The following is a 15,496-nucleotide window of genomic DNA, read 5'->3' on the forward strand; positions in this document are numbered from 1 at the left end:
TAAACGTTCATTCTTTTAGCTACATTTAAGGTATTTGAAGCAATTTAAATATATATTATATTAAACAATATAATTAAGTATTATAACTTGATATTATATTATATTATTTTACATTATATTATATTATTTTACATTATACTATAAGCAATGCATGCAAAGTATTATTACTTTTAGTATGATGTTTATTCCTGACTGTCTTCTTGCTGCTGTAACGTTGCAAATCCCCCCCTTTTGGACTACTCAAGGTTATCTTATCTTGTTCACTTATTTGTGTTTTCCTATTTGTCTGTTATGTCTGCTAAGTCTGTGTGTGCCTTATGTTGTTTTGCCAATTTGTTTAAACAATTTAAACTTTACCTTTAAGAATTGTCGACCCTTGCTTAAAGTTTTTGAGTAGATATTATTCGCCCTATTTGGATGTTTGGTTGATATAGTATGTGTCAGTATTGATTGAATGTGAAGTTGTTGGTTTTTAAGTTATTTGAATTATTGATTGATCTTGCATGGTAAGTCAAACAAATATTGTCAACTCATCAACTATTGCTCATAACTCTGAACCTGTGTTTACAGACACAAATAATAGTACTAAAGTGTCAGTCAAATGATCACCTATATGATATCTCACAAACATTGCAGCTGTTATTATTGTTTCTATTGTTCATGTTGTTATTGTTATTATTTATGTTATAATTCATCTTCAAATATATTGAAAACAATAGATTTGCTTTTTCCACACAACAATACACAGACAAAATGTAAGACACAGATTTGGTTTATTTATAATTCACAAAGTGCATTCTTACTGCAGGATTCATATTGCACATTACGTTACATTAAAGCTATAGGGCTTGTTTCAAATATACAATATGAAAATACACTATGCATGTGAGCAAAGGGTATAATGATAACTCTATAGGGGTAGCAACAATCACATTGAAGCGGCAGCAGCATAGAGTGTGGTCACATAGTGGAGCTAGTGATTGTGTCTTACATCAGGATCTCTGACTTGGAATACAGTATGGATATAGCTGGATATGGATATGGGTTTCTTACACTTTTATATGATGTCTACTGGAGTTTAGAGGAAGAGGTGACAGAAGGGAATTCAACCCCAGAGGCAGGCAGTGGAGCAGAGACACTGGCTCTTAGCAGCTGGGGACTTAATCACCAGATCCTTTATCATCTCCACTGTACCGAACAAGGGGAACAGCTTCTCAGTGAAGCTCTCATTGTAGGTGTAGATGTGAAGGTGTTTGTCCACATCGTAGAAGGACAGCTGGCCCTGGTCGTAGTCGAGGTAGATGCCCACCTTGCAGGGGATGAGGCCCGGTGGCAGGGAGGTGAAGGGCACGGTCAGCGCCTTCAGCTCAGTGCCCCTCTCCAGCCGCAGGGTCATGTACCCCGTGTTGGTGTTCAGCGACCTGAAGCCTTTCCTCAGGGCCGACTCTCTGGCGACGCCCAGCCGCCAGTCCCGCTCACCCACCTCCACCTCCCAGTAGTGCCGGCCGGAGTCTAAGCCCTCCACCCCGACGGCGCACCACCAGCCGTCAAAGCGTTGGTGGTAGTTGGGAACATCCTTCCTCTCAAGGGCACAGCGCATCTTCCTCTCGTCATTGGAGATGAGCAGATCAGGGTTGGCCGAGTCCAGATCCAGAGTCACCTCGACTGCCGGGACATGGAGCAGTTTGATTAACTAGAGAGCTTCAGCACAGATTACACTGACTAACACTTTTAAAATGAATCCTGTACCTGCAGCATCAGAGATCCATTTCCACACTGAAAAACAATAAGAAACGACAGTGAATGCAACTTAATGAAACAGAGCTGGTTTTACAGAATCCCAAAAATTTTAAACCAGTATTTATGAACCAGACTTGATATGTTGCTTTTAAGGTTAAGGGAACTAGAAGTTAGTTGGCTTGAGATTTTCCATCTCTCCAAATAACATTTGATGCAAATTTCAACCACCAACGTTTGCCTGTATGTTGTCTGTTTTCTATTCATGTTGAAGTTTGCTTGACAAACAACTTAGAGGCCAAAATGTTGAAACAGTTAAATTCTGGGAGCTGGAAAGTTTTATTGTGTGGCAATGTCTGGTTTTTATTTATATGCTATATGGAATTTAATTGTGCAAAACTGCAATTAAATGATCCGCGAAAAAACTTATACAGAATGTACATCTCTTACCTGGTTGAGGAATGTAGGACATGGCACCTGAAAGGAGATAATAAGACACTCATAAGGATGTAAACACTTATGTGCAATAATGAAATTCACCTTAATTTACTTTTATACTTAAGATACCAATATTCTGAGTCCTCTGCTTCCACATGAGCCACTGTTGTGGTATGGTGTCCTGCAAGAACACATCAAGACAGCTTCTATTACACCCAAATGTATTTTAGATCCCACTGTGTGTACTATAACATGGACTCATACCTTATCTGGGCGTTGCACCAGTAAAGTCCACATGACCAGTTCCATAGCACTCAGCAGATTGGGCACCTTGCCCCAACGCCAGGCTGACTGCAGATCCTCCAGGACCTTCGCCACGGGCTCCCCAGGCCACACGCTTTGCTGCAAGAAGATCAGTGGGAATCAAACGTGTCTGGAGAGAAAAGAAAACCCAGCAAAAATCCATCTGGGGAACAGGAACTTACATCCGGCTGAGCTCTCAGGTCCTTGACCCAGATGAGGATCAGGTTTTTGGCCTGAATCAGATCCTGCTCAGTGATCAGATCAGGCAGTTTTCCCTCATCCCTCTCTGGCCAGCCGTCGGTCTGCATGGGCTTCTTCTGCAGACCAATCACATCCACATATTGAGTGAGTAAACTTTTCTATACCTTGTGTCAGCATAGTTATATCCTGCCCCTGGAAAAGGATAATTTAGATTTTCTCTGGGATCACACCTTGCTCTCCAGCATCGCGGCCCACTGGACGATGAAGAGCCTGCAGAGTGGAGTCGGCCAGGTGTCATCCTGGTCCCAGATGTGCTCCAGGACTTCAGACCTCTGTAGTGAGAGAACAGAGGGGGAAACACAGGAAGGATGAAGGTAGAATCATCATCATAATTTCTGATTTAAGGCTCATTGAAGAATAAGAAGAAGAACGACACAGCATGAGATTGGTCAACAGGATTTATAAATCCCACTGTGGAGATCACGTGGTTCTTATTGTTTTTCCAAGTTGACATCTTTATCGGCCTTTTTAAATCCTTTTTATTTTTGCATCTGTTGTATACTAGAAACATCATCAACCCTCCCACTCGCTTCCTGTGAGTTTTCCCAGACATTTTTCTGCTGTATTCCCACATCACTCAGACATTTTCCAGATGTTTTATCACACGACTGGCAGGCAAAGTTCCAGAAAGTATCTGCAGCAGCTGACTCTATTTGTGTTCTCACATACACCCCCACTGGAAAACTTTTGAAAAAGGTTTCTGTTCATGAAAGTCTAATGACATTTGTTACTTGAGTGGCATTCAAAAGTGCAACAGAATGATGATCTGTCACTGATATTGTTGTTTTCCTTTCAAGTCATGTTATTGGTCGTGTCACATATTATTGTTAAGAACATCCCAAGTTCAAACAAGTTCTGAAATTGCCCAATAACTGGTGATTCTGTACTGAGTGTGTTCTCAGGAGGTTGTACCTGGCACACTCGGCTGAAGTCTCGAGCCAGATCCAGAACAAACAACTGATCCTCATCCAGAGGCTCCCTCTTGTCCTTCTTAGCTCTCTTCTGGGAGTCCTGCAGGGAAATTCAAAAAGTAAATGATTTTCTGAGCAAAACTGTTCAAAAAGGAGATGAGGTTGTGGTTTCCAAAAAAAGGAAAAAGAGACATTTGGAGGACGGTGCTGCTGCTTAACCAGTGCATTAGAAAGTAATAAGGTCAATCTAGAAAGGAGGTGGTCACTCAGCTCGATCGAAATGCACATCATGGTTCTGTTGCTGTCAGCAGAAACAAAAGACCCCCCCCCCTCCTCCCTCCCAGACTCCCTGCCTAGATTCATCTCATCAGCAGCTCTCTGCACACAGCGGCTGCTTCTGGTCAAACAGGCCCAGGAGATGAGAAACGCACGCAGTCACATGATGCTCTAAAAATGTTTTCATGTCAGCCGTCTGCTTCGGTCTCAGGGCGACTTAAAACCCTTCTGCCTGGAGCGTACCATGTTCGTTTAAACATTTAACACACCGCGTTTCTTTAGAGTGCTCCCCTCGTTATTCACCTTTATCTTGGCCGCAAAGTTCTTGGCCGGCTCCACCATGAAGTGAAAACACTGCATCATCATGGCTGCACTGCGTTAGGGGTTCCTGCCGTGAGAAACACAGAAACATGATAATGTACAAGAACAAGTTGGATTTGTCGGCAGCCTTCAGACAGGACGTTGCACACTCATTAAATCTGCATTGATATATTCAAGATTTATCTGGAACTTCCTTGTCCATCATGTGAAGAAGTGAAACATCTCAGCCTGTAGCCTACAACCAAGGCGTTGTGTTGTCCGCCTGTCTAACTGATTATTGTGAACACGATATCTCCAGAAGGCCACAAGGGAATTTCTTAAAAAATTGTACGAATGTTAACGTTTACTTAAACATGAAGTGATTTGATTTGGGTGGTCAAAGGTCAAAGGTCAAGGTCTGTGACCTCTTGCTGTTGTGAACGTGATATATCTGGAACACAAATTCATAATTTCATTACATCGTGCACAACTATTGTCTTGGACTCAAGGATGACTTGATTATAATCTGGAGGTCAAAGGTCATGGTCACTGTGACCTCCAAAAACTATTTTTTCCCCTGTGAATTAAATATTTTAACAATGGCCTACATGAGCCCTTTCAAATTTGGCACATATGTTCACTTTAACTCACAGATTAACTGAATAGATTTGTGTGGTCAAAGCTCAAAAACATGTTTATGACACATTTTTCTACTTTTGACCAATTATCATTTGGGCTCAGAGATAAATTGATTACATGTCAGCGGTCAAAGGTCAAATGTAAAATGTCCCAGGGACCTCATAACAAATTGCACTGGTTGGTGGAGGCATACAGTTTGGTATTTCTGGTTAGATTTGAATTTTACGAGGTGGAACAGATTGTATTGTTTTTGTCTCTGAGGCAGGCACCGTTAAAGAGCTAAATCCCAAAACACCAGCACATCAAGTCAATGATTAAACACATGATGGAAAGTTCAAGGAAGATAACGTCTGAGTGTGATCACAACAACTCTCTTGTGTCCTCTGCCTTCACTGCCACTAAGCAAGTTAATAAAGTCACATTATCTCCGCTGAGAGACGTGGAGCCAGTCGATCTCTCAGGAGGTCGCATCAGTCCCAGAGCAGCAGCGATCATTAAACTGGGGCAGAACCAGTGAGTGTAGAGCTGTCAGTGTGAAACGTGACAGGCCTCAGCAGAAGATTACATGAGCTCAGACTGAGGCTGGTCTGGTCGGCACTGCAGCTGTTATGGACGACCAATCTGAACGGGTTCTGAAGCCAGACCAGACCGAGGAGGATGAGGGAGGATTCACCGGTATAAATAAAGCATCCCTGCAAATCCACGTAGCTTTAACCATTTAGAGACCAGTGATTATCAATAGTCTTATGAGACGTGGCCATAAATAGTCCTGATTAGTACTAGCTCGTTCAAGCTCCACAAAGCTGCAGCACTCAGATATTTGTATATAACTTATTTCAATAAAGGAAATGAAGTAACACTGATTTATACCCAGAATATATATTTGCATTTTAAGCTGATTTCACTGGAGACACTTGCAAATGATATAAAGATACTGGAAACCAGCTGCAGGCTTACAGGGAAAAAAGAAAAACGCTCCGTCAGAAAACATTCATTCGTGTGGGAAATCATGACCAAGCATCTTTTTGCACAGCGACCCAGATCTGGAGGCCAGCTGATGACTGCGCACTGTGCGTAAACACACACCTGTGCGCGTGACTTTGCGGCAAATATGCCACACGGACGAAGCTCGACTCTTATAACTCTTATATACACGCGATGCAACGCAATGGAGACAGTGCACGCATTTGAATCAGGGTGATGCGAGTAATGTTGTGTCCAGAGGTGCGTGAGTCCTGCAGAGCAACGCACATAACACCTCCCATGACGCACAGCCCAGCCTACCTTGCTCCGCAGAGGTTTGGCTGAAGCGGTTTGGATCTTGTCCGGTCCGTGAGGAGGAAAGTGCCCGGGACTCAGAGGCTTTAGTCTGGGAGCTGCTGCAGTGCCTCTGACCTTGTTTACATACTTGGCTGATCGGAGAGCTTCGGTTTTTTTCCGGGCAGTGACGGAGGCGACTCACCAGTGGATGACGCGAGCAGCCATGTCTGTGAGGAAACCAATAGGTGGCGCTGTTCCTGACATAGTTTGGTGCTCTGGTTATTGAACACACAGAAAACTGAGGGGCAGAGTCATTTATCATAATAGTTATAATAATAGTTATAATAATAATAATAATAATAATAATAACACAGATATTCAATCCCAAATTTAGCCACCAAAGCAAAGAACATTGTTTTATTGTGGATCAATCAAGTACCTTTTTTTTTTCAGCATCACTTTAACATTGAGGTGTTCTTTGATCATTTAATAATAAGCATGACAGTGAGATTCCTTTTAAGTTTTATTAATCTTATTTTCTAAAAAGATATTTATTCTTATTTTAAAACCATTTGCAGATAGTGGCTTGTTGAGTACATTTGTATTTTTCTTTTATTACTCTTGATTGGTCTGTATTGAAAATTAACCTTGTTAATAATCCTCTAATATATCTGTACATCTCAGGGGCCATTATGCAAATGATAAGTGCTTTTAATATTATAGCTAGAGATTAAAACAGTTTTTTATATGGTCACCTGCTGCTCCTGTGTTGTTATTAATTTTTATATTAAAAAAATCAAGAAAATGTTTTATTGCCTTTGGCTTAAAAGAGACATAATGATGAGTCACTTGTTTTTTAATAAATACAGTACAGGTCAACACGCAGGACGAACATTTTGCATCATGTTTACATTGAAAGTCGCAGAAAATAACAGCAATCAAAACAAATCTCAACAAGGAACTCTGTATTCCTCCACTGTTTTCATTTCACATTCACTGCTGCTGAGGACTTGAAAGTTTTTTTGGATAAGAGAACAAACAAATCCGCTCTCTGTCCTGACATCAAATCATATCAAATGTTAATTTTACAAAATGTTTTATAAGAAAGGCAGAATTCATAGAGTCCAATGTGCTTCAGCAAAGAAAAGTAAAACTGAGGTAATGATAACAAATAATGTCTTATAATAACTTCATGAAAGGCACTCTCTGAACCATATATCCTGGAGCAGTATGGTCCAGCCGCTGTCATTAAAAATAGGCATTGGATAACCTCAAAAAAACAGACGATGAGCTCTGAGGCTGAGGGACAGTAGTAAAATTAGTATTGCAACCGCAAACAACAAATTCACTGGCAGAGTAAATTCAGAAAAGTACACAGTGGGTCCCTTTTTGAAGTATTTTTAGTCCCTGTCGTCCACAAATCCTCATCCGGATGAACCAGCCACCTGAGAAAATGTTCATATTTCAGTTTCTCCCTTTACTGTGTTTTTAACATCCGTGTGCTCCAGCCAGATGTGTCCTCTCGTGCAGGCTGTGCAGCTCCTCTTTGGTTCCCCCTCAGTCTTGAGGAATTTGACTCAGCATGGTCAGGCCTGTAAAGCTACAGAGTTCTTTTCACATTCAGCGGGCAGCTTGAGAAGTTGATGAGGATCAGACATGTAGAACGGTGGTGCTGGCGTCCGAGTAGACAGGATGAGGTGCGCCGCTCTGAATGTCAGCACCTGGGTTGGTGTAGACTAGACTCCGAGGTGGAGAGATGTCCACAGCAGGTGAGAGGATGTTGTACGGCAGCTCCATGGACTGGCGGATACTCTCTTCATATGTGGGAGGAGGCTGTGGAAACAACAAGAGTTTTTTTAAACAGCGGTCTTTTGCAAAACTTTGGGTGTCTCCGTGGTGTCTCATGTTGTTGTCGAAAAGTTGCACATTCCCTGGACCTTTTCAGCACCTTTCAGCTCAGTCTTTTGGTTTTCAGAGCTGCAGTTTCTCATTATTGACTCTGTTTAGATCTGGTGTTAACATCCTACTTGAGCCCTCAGATCACAAGGGGCAAGCTCTGAATAGAGGGGCACGTTCAATCCCGAAACATTTTGCAGCAGTGGATTCGTAAATTGTCGAAAATCTGTTGAAGTTATTGGACTAGATATACAAAAGATATAGAATATAGAAAGGCTAACTCCTCTACTGGCTCCAGGATGGGAGTCAATCTCCTACCTGTGTTCGAAAACCCCTGAAAATACTGATTTAGCATAAAAGAGGTACATAAGTTACCATTTTCACGGTGCTGGTTTGACGGTAAATATAAGTTACGGCTGTTTGAAAGACTTCCTGAGCTCTGACATCTTTCCACAAAAATAAGTGGGACGTGTTTGTATTTACATTACCAATAAACCTGTCCCCTCGTCGGCCGCCCGGAACATGTTTTCCTCCAATGCATTATCTTTCTGATCACTTCTGTCAGATTCACACTCCCTGACTGAGCCCTCTTATCTTTTAATTGCTTGGGGACCCCTCAGGCGACAAGAGCCACCCTACAACCCTGCCCTCTGTCCGCTACACACACCCCACAACAGGCAGCAGGCCACCAAAAGTTTTACTACTATCCTGCCTCGGGCCAGCAGGACGGACAGGGGGACATTTAGGGGCCATCATTTAAACTCCTCTAAAAGGGGCTGAGGGAGACTTTCAGTGGCTGGTGATGGGTTGACTGGAAAGTAATGTGTGTGAATGGGCTTTCTGTGTGTGTGTGTGTCTGTTTGTGTGTGTGTAAGTGTGTGAGAGAGTAAGAGAGAGAGAGAGAGATGGGCAGTCATGCTAGGGACTGTTTAATTAACGAAAAGGATGGGAGGTCAAAGAAGGAACAAGACAGGATCACAAAGCTGCATTTCCAGGCACTGTTTGCACCCAGGACGCAGACTTTAATTATGTTTGATGTGCCTTTTTCTCATTACCTTGTTTGCTGAAGCGTTGTGCGACTCGAAAAGCTCAGCGAAAGATCAACACGGGGAAACCTTGAAAAGCGTCCGGCAGCGGCACAATTCAGCCGTGAGCATTAGATGAGATGATAGCGCGCCCTGTTTACTCCCCTCTGAATGCAGTCTAATCTTTGAACACGCTCCTGTTACATTATTGTGTGACAGCGCTGCCATAATAGATAGAAACCCACTTCGCACAGTCTCCACTGATTGTGAAATCACAGACAATGGCCTTCTCTCCGACTAGAATCAGAGTTAAATATCTCCCCATTTCCCAAGCTTAACAGCAGCACCTGAGTTACTCTATTGTCAGAGTGTTTGTGAGTGCATCAATTGCTGTGACACAGCCCTGATGCCTAATATATCCCACCTCAGACACAAGGGGTCCATTGAGGCCGAAGCGGTCTGCGATCATCATGTGGATCTGCCTCTGGCGGTCCTTCTTTCGAACACTCTCGTAGGAGGGGAGCCTCGGCAGGGGGGCGTCCAGCGTCGGCAGGCTGTAGCTGGAGGGCAGGCCGACGAAGAACAGCTGACCTGTCTGCTGAGACACACACAGGCCCAAATTACAGAGGGAAGCTTATGAAGGACAGGAAGCAGAAGCTGAGGATTTATGGACAATTGCTAAAATGTACCCAATCAGTGACAACCACTTGAAAGATACAAGCTAGTAAGATGCAGCAAATTCCCTCAAGAGGTTGGGACTGCCTAAAATATCTACTGAAAGCTTTATTGTACGTGTATATAAACAAAATTTATTTTTCCACTTCTTGTTTTTCACTCCACAACATCCGCAAACTAAGTACTGTTCTTAGAGTAGTGAGGAACAAGTGATTCATCCAGCAGTGTAGCGTGAGACAGAACTTGCTACAGTCAACAATTTAGTTTCAGACGGGAAGTCCCACAAGTGAAACAGCGACGTGTACCAGAGCAGACTACAACTCCACCAATGTCATAATACTTTTAGAGAACTATCACGCAAAAGAGCACGAGGAGTTCACAAAGGCGAAGGGACATTGAACTCTGTTGAGTTCATAGATTTTTTTATTTCTGGATTTCTTTATTTGTGTTCTCCTTCAGTTATTACTGTCAAACTAAATCTTAAAATAATTTCTAAGGCATTTGTCCTTTTCAATGGGTTTAACCAAACTCCAGTTATTGGAATCAGGAGGGGATAAACACTATTGTAACATCTCTGTATTGTAATAGAGGAGAGACAGGGTCTTTCTTTATTGCCAACAGATTGAAAGATGTAGATTTAACAGATTTCACTCTCACCTGAGTGTTGTCATCATCCATGATCTGATGCTCCAGACAAGAAGATCCCACCAGAGTCTGTCTGCTGCTGTAGTACTGAGGAGGAGCGTCCTGTAACAGCGGCAGTGATGACAGTCACATGTGTGTCTCAGGACCCTGGTTATAAATTAAACTATTCCAGGTAAAACCATTCATCCGTTTATATCACACTAGGTGATGTGCCGGCATGTGACCCTGCTGCTCTTTCTGCAATTAGTCCGAAATCCACTAATTTGAGCCCAATTGACCAATTTTCATGCCTTGTTTAGTCACTGTAGACACTGGCTGTTTTAGCCATACCATAAATTATCTAATCAATAAGACCACCACCCTCCGGTTAACGTGGTCTCCTCCCAGTTCCACCCCCTCGGAAACAAGACCTGTCAGTGTCTCACTGTATGAGGTGCAGGAATCCTGGAAAAAAAGTCCGCCAGGAAAACTAGGTAATTGCCTTGGGTCTGAATGAGTCTCCTTTGTGTGGAGAACAATGCAATGTCCCACTGTGTCATCAGCGTCCCTAGGCAACAGCCCGCACCGTGTGGTCTTTTCAGCGTCTCTCAATTCCCTTGTAACCGCGGCAGGTACCTCTTAACGAGCACACTCCAATACACATTATGGCCTTGTTTGTCATTTGGGGCCGGCATTACAACAAAGTCAATTTGTTGCCTGACTGAGATTTAAGTCCGTCGTGAGGATAAGAGGTGTTAGGACAACGCTTGTTACTAATACAAAAGAGATTTATGTCTGAGTTAGAGGCAGCGAAAACGGGAGATCGGGGACTCCACACGGGGAGCACTCAAATATCAGATTTATCATTTTCCCAGGCCGGTTGCAACAATGACATCACTCACATGTAGAGTGACGCTCTCCGTCGACCTTTGCCACAACCCTCAAATCATGTCAGAATAAGAGACGACACCAAAAAAGGTGATGTCAAAGGTCACTTTCCCTCAGTGGTTAGTACTTTCAAGAAGCCCAAAAAAGGGAGGGGGGGGGAGGAAAAAAAGAAGAGTTGTCCTTTTGTCTCGTGTCCATTGATTCAGCCAGTGTGAAAAAGCACAACCGTGTAAAATCAGTGTTGAAGTCGGGGGAGGACCCCGGCGGCAGCGTGCCTTTTTCAACACCGCAACTTAAAGGAGATCCATTGTCCCCCTTGCGTCCCCCAACACCCACACTGGGGTCTGTCCACTATTCATGGTGCAAACTGAAGCAGGGAAAGGTATGTGCCTATGAAGTTGAAGACATGAAAACGAGAAGCACAATGAAAGTGTTTGTGTCTGTTTCCCTTCGTGGAATAACTGCCCCTTCACTTTCTTACAGTCAAGACAAAATCCTTCTACAGGCGACCGTGAGTTAGTTAAATATCCCACGACAAAAGAAATGAAACTCTGGAAAACTGTGGCTGCAGACTCTGTTTACAATCTGTCCCAAGTAGATTAATGTGCTGACCTGACGGCAGTGACTCTTTCTTATCAGGCGACAGCGTGAATACAGCTGTAACTGGAGGTCAGCAGGGCCGGTCTGTACCAGTGACACACTCTGTTAGTTGCTTAACTGGGGAGACAGAGCTTCTCCATTAAAAACCACAAGCTAGCAGAGCTTCCTGTCAGTTGAATGTGTGTGTGTGTGTGTGTGTGTCTGAGGGGGGGGGGGGGGGGGGGGGTTGTCTCTGCAGCCTGAAGATAACACTGAAACTTCACCCGTGGGACTCGCAGCCGTGGAATACAAGAGAAAGAGGAAGCAGAGAGAATGGACGACCGGTGAGGAGGAGTTACATCTAGTGTTTACGTTTCCTCGTCACCTCATCCTGCGTCTTTACAGCTTCGCAAAATGTACGACAACTTATCTCTGGCAGGTCGACACATTGTTGGAGATGTGAATTCCTTAAACATTAGACTGGCAATGTCACACACGCACTTAAACGCTTCAATGATCAGGTGGCTTTGCTTCACCTGCTATACGCCAATGTTAGGTTTTGATTTGCAGTTATTTAATTTCACTGTTGTTGCACTAAAGCATCAATATGCAAAGTACAAATGCTAATTCTGTCAAATTCCATTAGAGCCACTGTGGCACTCTGAGATATTTCTGGAGAGCGGGCAAATTCAATGATCATATCAGGTTTATTTCAGTCCCCTTTCCCACAGGCAGGCAAATTGAATCTGACACTTCTAAATGGCCCCTGGACAGGGTGCACATGGCCGGGTCCCTTCCCTGTCAGCCTGATCCGAACAAACAAACTGGATCGGGATCAAAACTGACCATGTAGGTCATTTAAAAAAAAAAAAAAAAGAAGAGAAAATGCAGCACAAAAGGCACTTGTGTGTTTTCCTCTCACCATATCTGCATGAGGCCGCTGATAGGAGCGGAGTTTGCAGCACTGGGGATCCTTGCGATAAATAATGGACAGCAGCCCGGCAATAACCACGAAGAACACCAGAGAAGAGACTGTTAGAGAGCAGGAGAGAAGACACTGTTAATCACAGGCAGTCAGGCAGCATCAACAACCTGTGGTTCAGCTTGATAAAAAGAACAGAGACGCTTTTTAACAATTGAAATCATCAGTCAAGGGGTTGGTTCATTTCTTTAGTGTCTGTCTCTACAAGTTGAACACTTAATTACTTGTCTGTCAAGAACAATTACAACGTGGAAGTAAAAGAGAAAAGATAATTCTGTCATGAACTGTGGTTTAGAGGTTTGAGTGCCATGTAGCAATCAAATCCTTCTTCCACAACGTTTGGAGAATGAAGACTGCAACTTGTATCACACTGCTGCAACACGGTTATCCAGACACTGAGCTAACAAACCAACAAGCCAAAAGGTCGAAGTCACTCACACATAGTTTTAAATGATTAACACATTTTCCTGCAATGAGTGAGACACTTTGTTGAGTTTACTTACAGGACGCAGCGACCACAGTGAGTTGATCAGACGTCAGCTGTGAGGAGGGGATGGTCGGACTTGCAGTTGTGGACATCTCTTCTGTGTAACCTGTGATTGATCCCTTTAGAAATCCTCCTGAGCTCATCAGCCTCAACACAAAGGCTCTCATCTTCCTTTAAAAAGAAAAACGTAACTACATCAGAGAGAAGGGTCGGAGCCCAGAGCTCCGCGGCTCCTCGTCATGGCTTTTATCTCCTGCTCCACGGACGAGTCCTCACGCGCTCCTCGTGCAAGTCCGGTCTCAAACTCAGTGCTCGCGGTAAACATGGCACAGGGTATATGAGCTCCTGCAGGCGCACTGACACTGACGCCCCCTCTCCAAACTGCGTGACGTCGCTGGAGTTGTCTGTGCGGGAATCAGCTATTTGGTTTCACCAGGAGCAGCAGCCACTTCAGAACCAGCAGACTTTTACTAGTAAGACCAATTTACTTGGAGTTTAATTCTCCTTGAATAAAAACAGAAATCTGACATAGAAATCTGCTCAGAAAAACAGCGCTTATGGATTCATATCCGTGCGTAATCTCAACATAGTCGGCATTCCTTATTATATTACGCACAGTCCGAGGCAGACGGCTGCTGGTTCCTCCGCCGGGTGATTTAGCACATCGAGAGCAGGAAGTTAACTCACGGGATGCCTGAGCCCGAGACCCGTTACCCCGGAGACTGTGGGGATCCCGTTCTGAGTTAATTTCTATACAAACAAAGCGCCTAAATGTAGCATTAGTATTCATGAAGGAGAACTATGGAAAACACGGCTTCCATGTTAGACTGCCACTGGGCACATAAATTATCTTATTAAAGCTACTTGTGTTCGAGCTCAACTATTACAGATTTGGTCTGTTGTGAGTGTAAAGACACCACTTTAAAATAATATAAGCACAATCACAGCACTGAGTGAAACCATCTTACAAAGTTATTTACAAAACAAGTATGGACAAAGGCAAAACAAGACAAAACTAAAATAAGAAGATATAACTTCTTACAATTGTTCATTAACTATTAACACTTTACAATTAACACTTAATTTTATTTCCATCTGTTTCGACCGTGACCTCCATGAGGATGCTGAACCATCAAATCTTAATTTAAGTGGCCATTACGCTATGAGGCATCAAATCACCAAATTGAAATAGGTTATTGGACAATATAATGTATGCACCCTGTCATTCTAATACACATTTAACAGGCAGCAGCACAGACCTCTTCAGTATGAACTATGCACTTTGGCCCATAAGACTAATCAGTACGTTTTATAATGGGCCGAAGGCAGCAGGGAGAAATCTGATCTGCTGTTGTAAATTCTGAAGAGAAGGAAAGTCAACCCCCAAACTCCAGTGTGATGATGTGGACTGACAGGGAACAGATCAAAAAGGCCTCAGTCTAATGTCTAAAGATGAAGTCTGAATAAAAAAGAAAAGAAAGAGAAACTGTATTATAACCAAAGTTCTGTTTCATGTGTCAAAGAATATCATTTTTCCATCATACCTGAAGTGCAACCAACAACTATTTTCACTTGGATATTTTAATCTTACTGAAGTTGTTGCCTTAATTAACTTGTCGATTGACTGTTTCCGTATAGTGCACTGCTTTGTTTCCGGTGGACTGGGGGGAGGTCAGCAGGTCAATAGTGTCCTGACAACTCGGCCTCCTGGAGGGTTAATCCTGACCCATGGTGGGGAAGCAGCAGGTCACTGCACGGTTGACCTCTCCAGTTCACCTGGGTCTGCACTAGAGAAGAGCTGAGAGCTTACAGAGGAAACTAGACCCAATTCACTCAAAGGAACCGAATAGCTTTGATTCAGAACATAGTATCTATCCATCTATCTATAAATCTATCTATAAATCTATCTATCTATTGTCTATCTATCTATCTATCTATCTATCTATCTATCTATCTATCTATCTATCTATCTATAAATCTATCTATCTATCTATCTATCTATCTATCTATCTATCTATCTATCTATCTATCTATCTATCTATCTATCTATCTATCTATCTATCCATCCATCCATCCATCCATCCATCCATCCATCTATCTATCTATCTATCTATCTATCATCCATCCACCTATCCCTCCCTCTCTCTCTCTCTCTCCCTCTCTCGCTCTCTCTCTCGCTCTCTCTCTTTCTATCTTTTTAGTTTTCTATCTTTCT

General features: G+C 43.0%; 2 protein-coding genes across 3 annotated transcripts; both read right to left on the reverse strand.

Annotated features, from left to right (window-relative positions):
* Nucleotides 1-756: 756 nt before the first annotated feature.
* si:ch211-120g10.1 (E3 ubiquitin-protein ligase TRIM69) lies at nucleotides 757-6,320 on the reverse strand. Its single transcript, XM_062408690.1, has 10 exons — nucleotides 6,150-6,320; nucleotides 4,230-4,314; nucleotides 3,652-3,750; nucleotides 2,910-3,011; nucleotides 2,661-2,795; nucleotides 2,440-2,577; nucleotides 2,305-2,356; nucleotides 2,188-2,214; nucleotides 1,750-1,776; nucleotides 757-1,665 (listed from the first exon to the last, which is right to left on the reverse strand). The coding sequence occupies exons 2-10, from the start codon at nucleotides 4,290-4,292 to the stop codon at nucleotides 1,106-1,108; spliced, it is 1,203 nt and encodes a 400-aa protein (XP_062264674.1). The 5' UTR covers nucleotides 4,293-4,314; nucleotides 6,150-6,320; the 3' UTR covers nucleotides 757-1,105.
* Nucleotides 6,321-6,963: 643 nt separating this feature from the next.
* On the reverse strand, nucleotides 6,964-15,137 carry si:ch73-364h19.1 (uncharacterized). Of its 2 annotated transcripts, none has more exons than XM_062408831.1 (5): nucleotides 13,298-15,137; nucleotides 12,735-12,844; nucleotides 10,379-10,468; nucleotides 9,471-9,644; nucleotides 6,964-7,958 (listed from the first exon to the last, which is right to left on the reverse strand). In XM_062408831.1, the coding sequence occupies exons 1-5, from the start codon at nucleotides 13,446-13,448 to the stop codon at nucleotides 7,776-7,778; spliced, it is 708 nt and encodes a 235-aa protein (XP_062264815.1). In that variant the 5' UTR covers nucleotides 13,449-15,137; the 3' UTR covers nucleotides 6,964-7,775. The 2 variants fall into 2 exon arrangements, with proteins under 2 accessions (XP_062264815.1, XP_062264816.1); XM_062408832.1 differs by having other exon boundaries at nucleotides 9,471-9,641; nucleotides 13,298-14,295.
* Nucleotides 15,138-15,496: the final 359 nt, after the last annotated feature.

The sequence above is a fragment of the Platichthys flesus genome, chromosome 16 (genome assembly GCF_949316205.1).
Source record: "Platichthys flesus chromosome 16, fPlaFle2.1, whole genome shotgun sequence".
Classification (NCBI taxonomy): Eukaryota; Metazoa; Chordata; class Actinopteri; order Pleuronectiformes; family Pleuronectidae; genus Platichthys; species Platichthys flesus.

Coding starts and splice junctions, on each gene's coding strand:
- si:ch73-364h19.1 (XM_062408831.1), bottom strand. CDS start 13,448: ATGAGAGCCTTTGTGTTGAGGCTGATGAGCTCAGGAGGATTTCTAAAG. Junction 10,469..12,734: donor AGCGGCCTCATGCAGATATG/GTGAGAGGAAAA, acceptor CCGCTGTTACAG/GACGCTCCTCCTCAGTACTA. Junction 9,645..10,378: donor TGGATGATGACAACACTCAG/GTGAGAGTGAAA, acceptor TGTGTGTCTCAG/CAGACAGGTCAGCTGTTCTT.
- si:ch211-120g10.1 (XM_062408690.1), bottom strand. CDS start 4,292: ATGATGATGCAGTGTTTTCACTTCATGGTGGAGCCGGCCAAGAACTTT. Junction 2,796..2,909: donor CCGCGATGCTGGAGAGCAAG/GTGTGATCCCAG, acceptor ATTGGTCTGCAG/AAGAAGCCCATGCAGACCGA. Junction 1,777..2,187: donor GTCCTACATTCCTCAACCAG/GTAAGAGATGTA, acceptor ATTGTTTTTCAG/TGTGGAAATGGATCTCTGAT.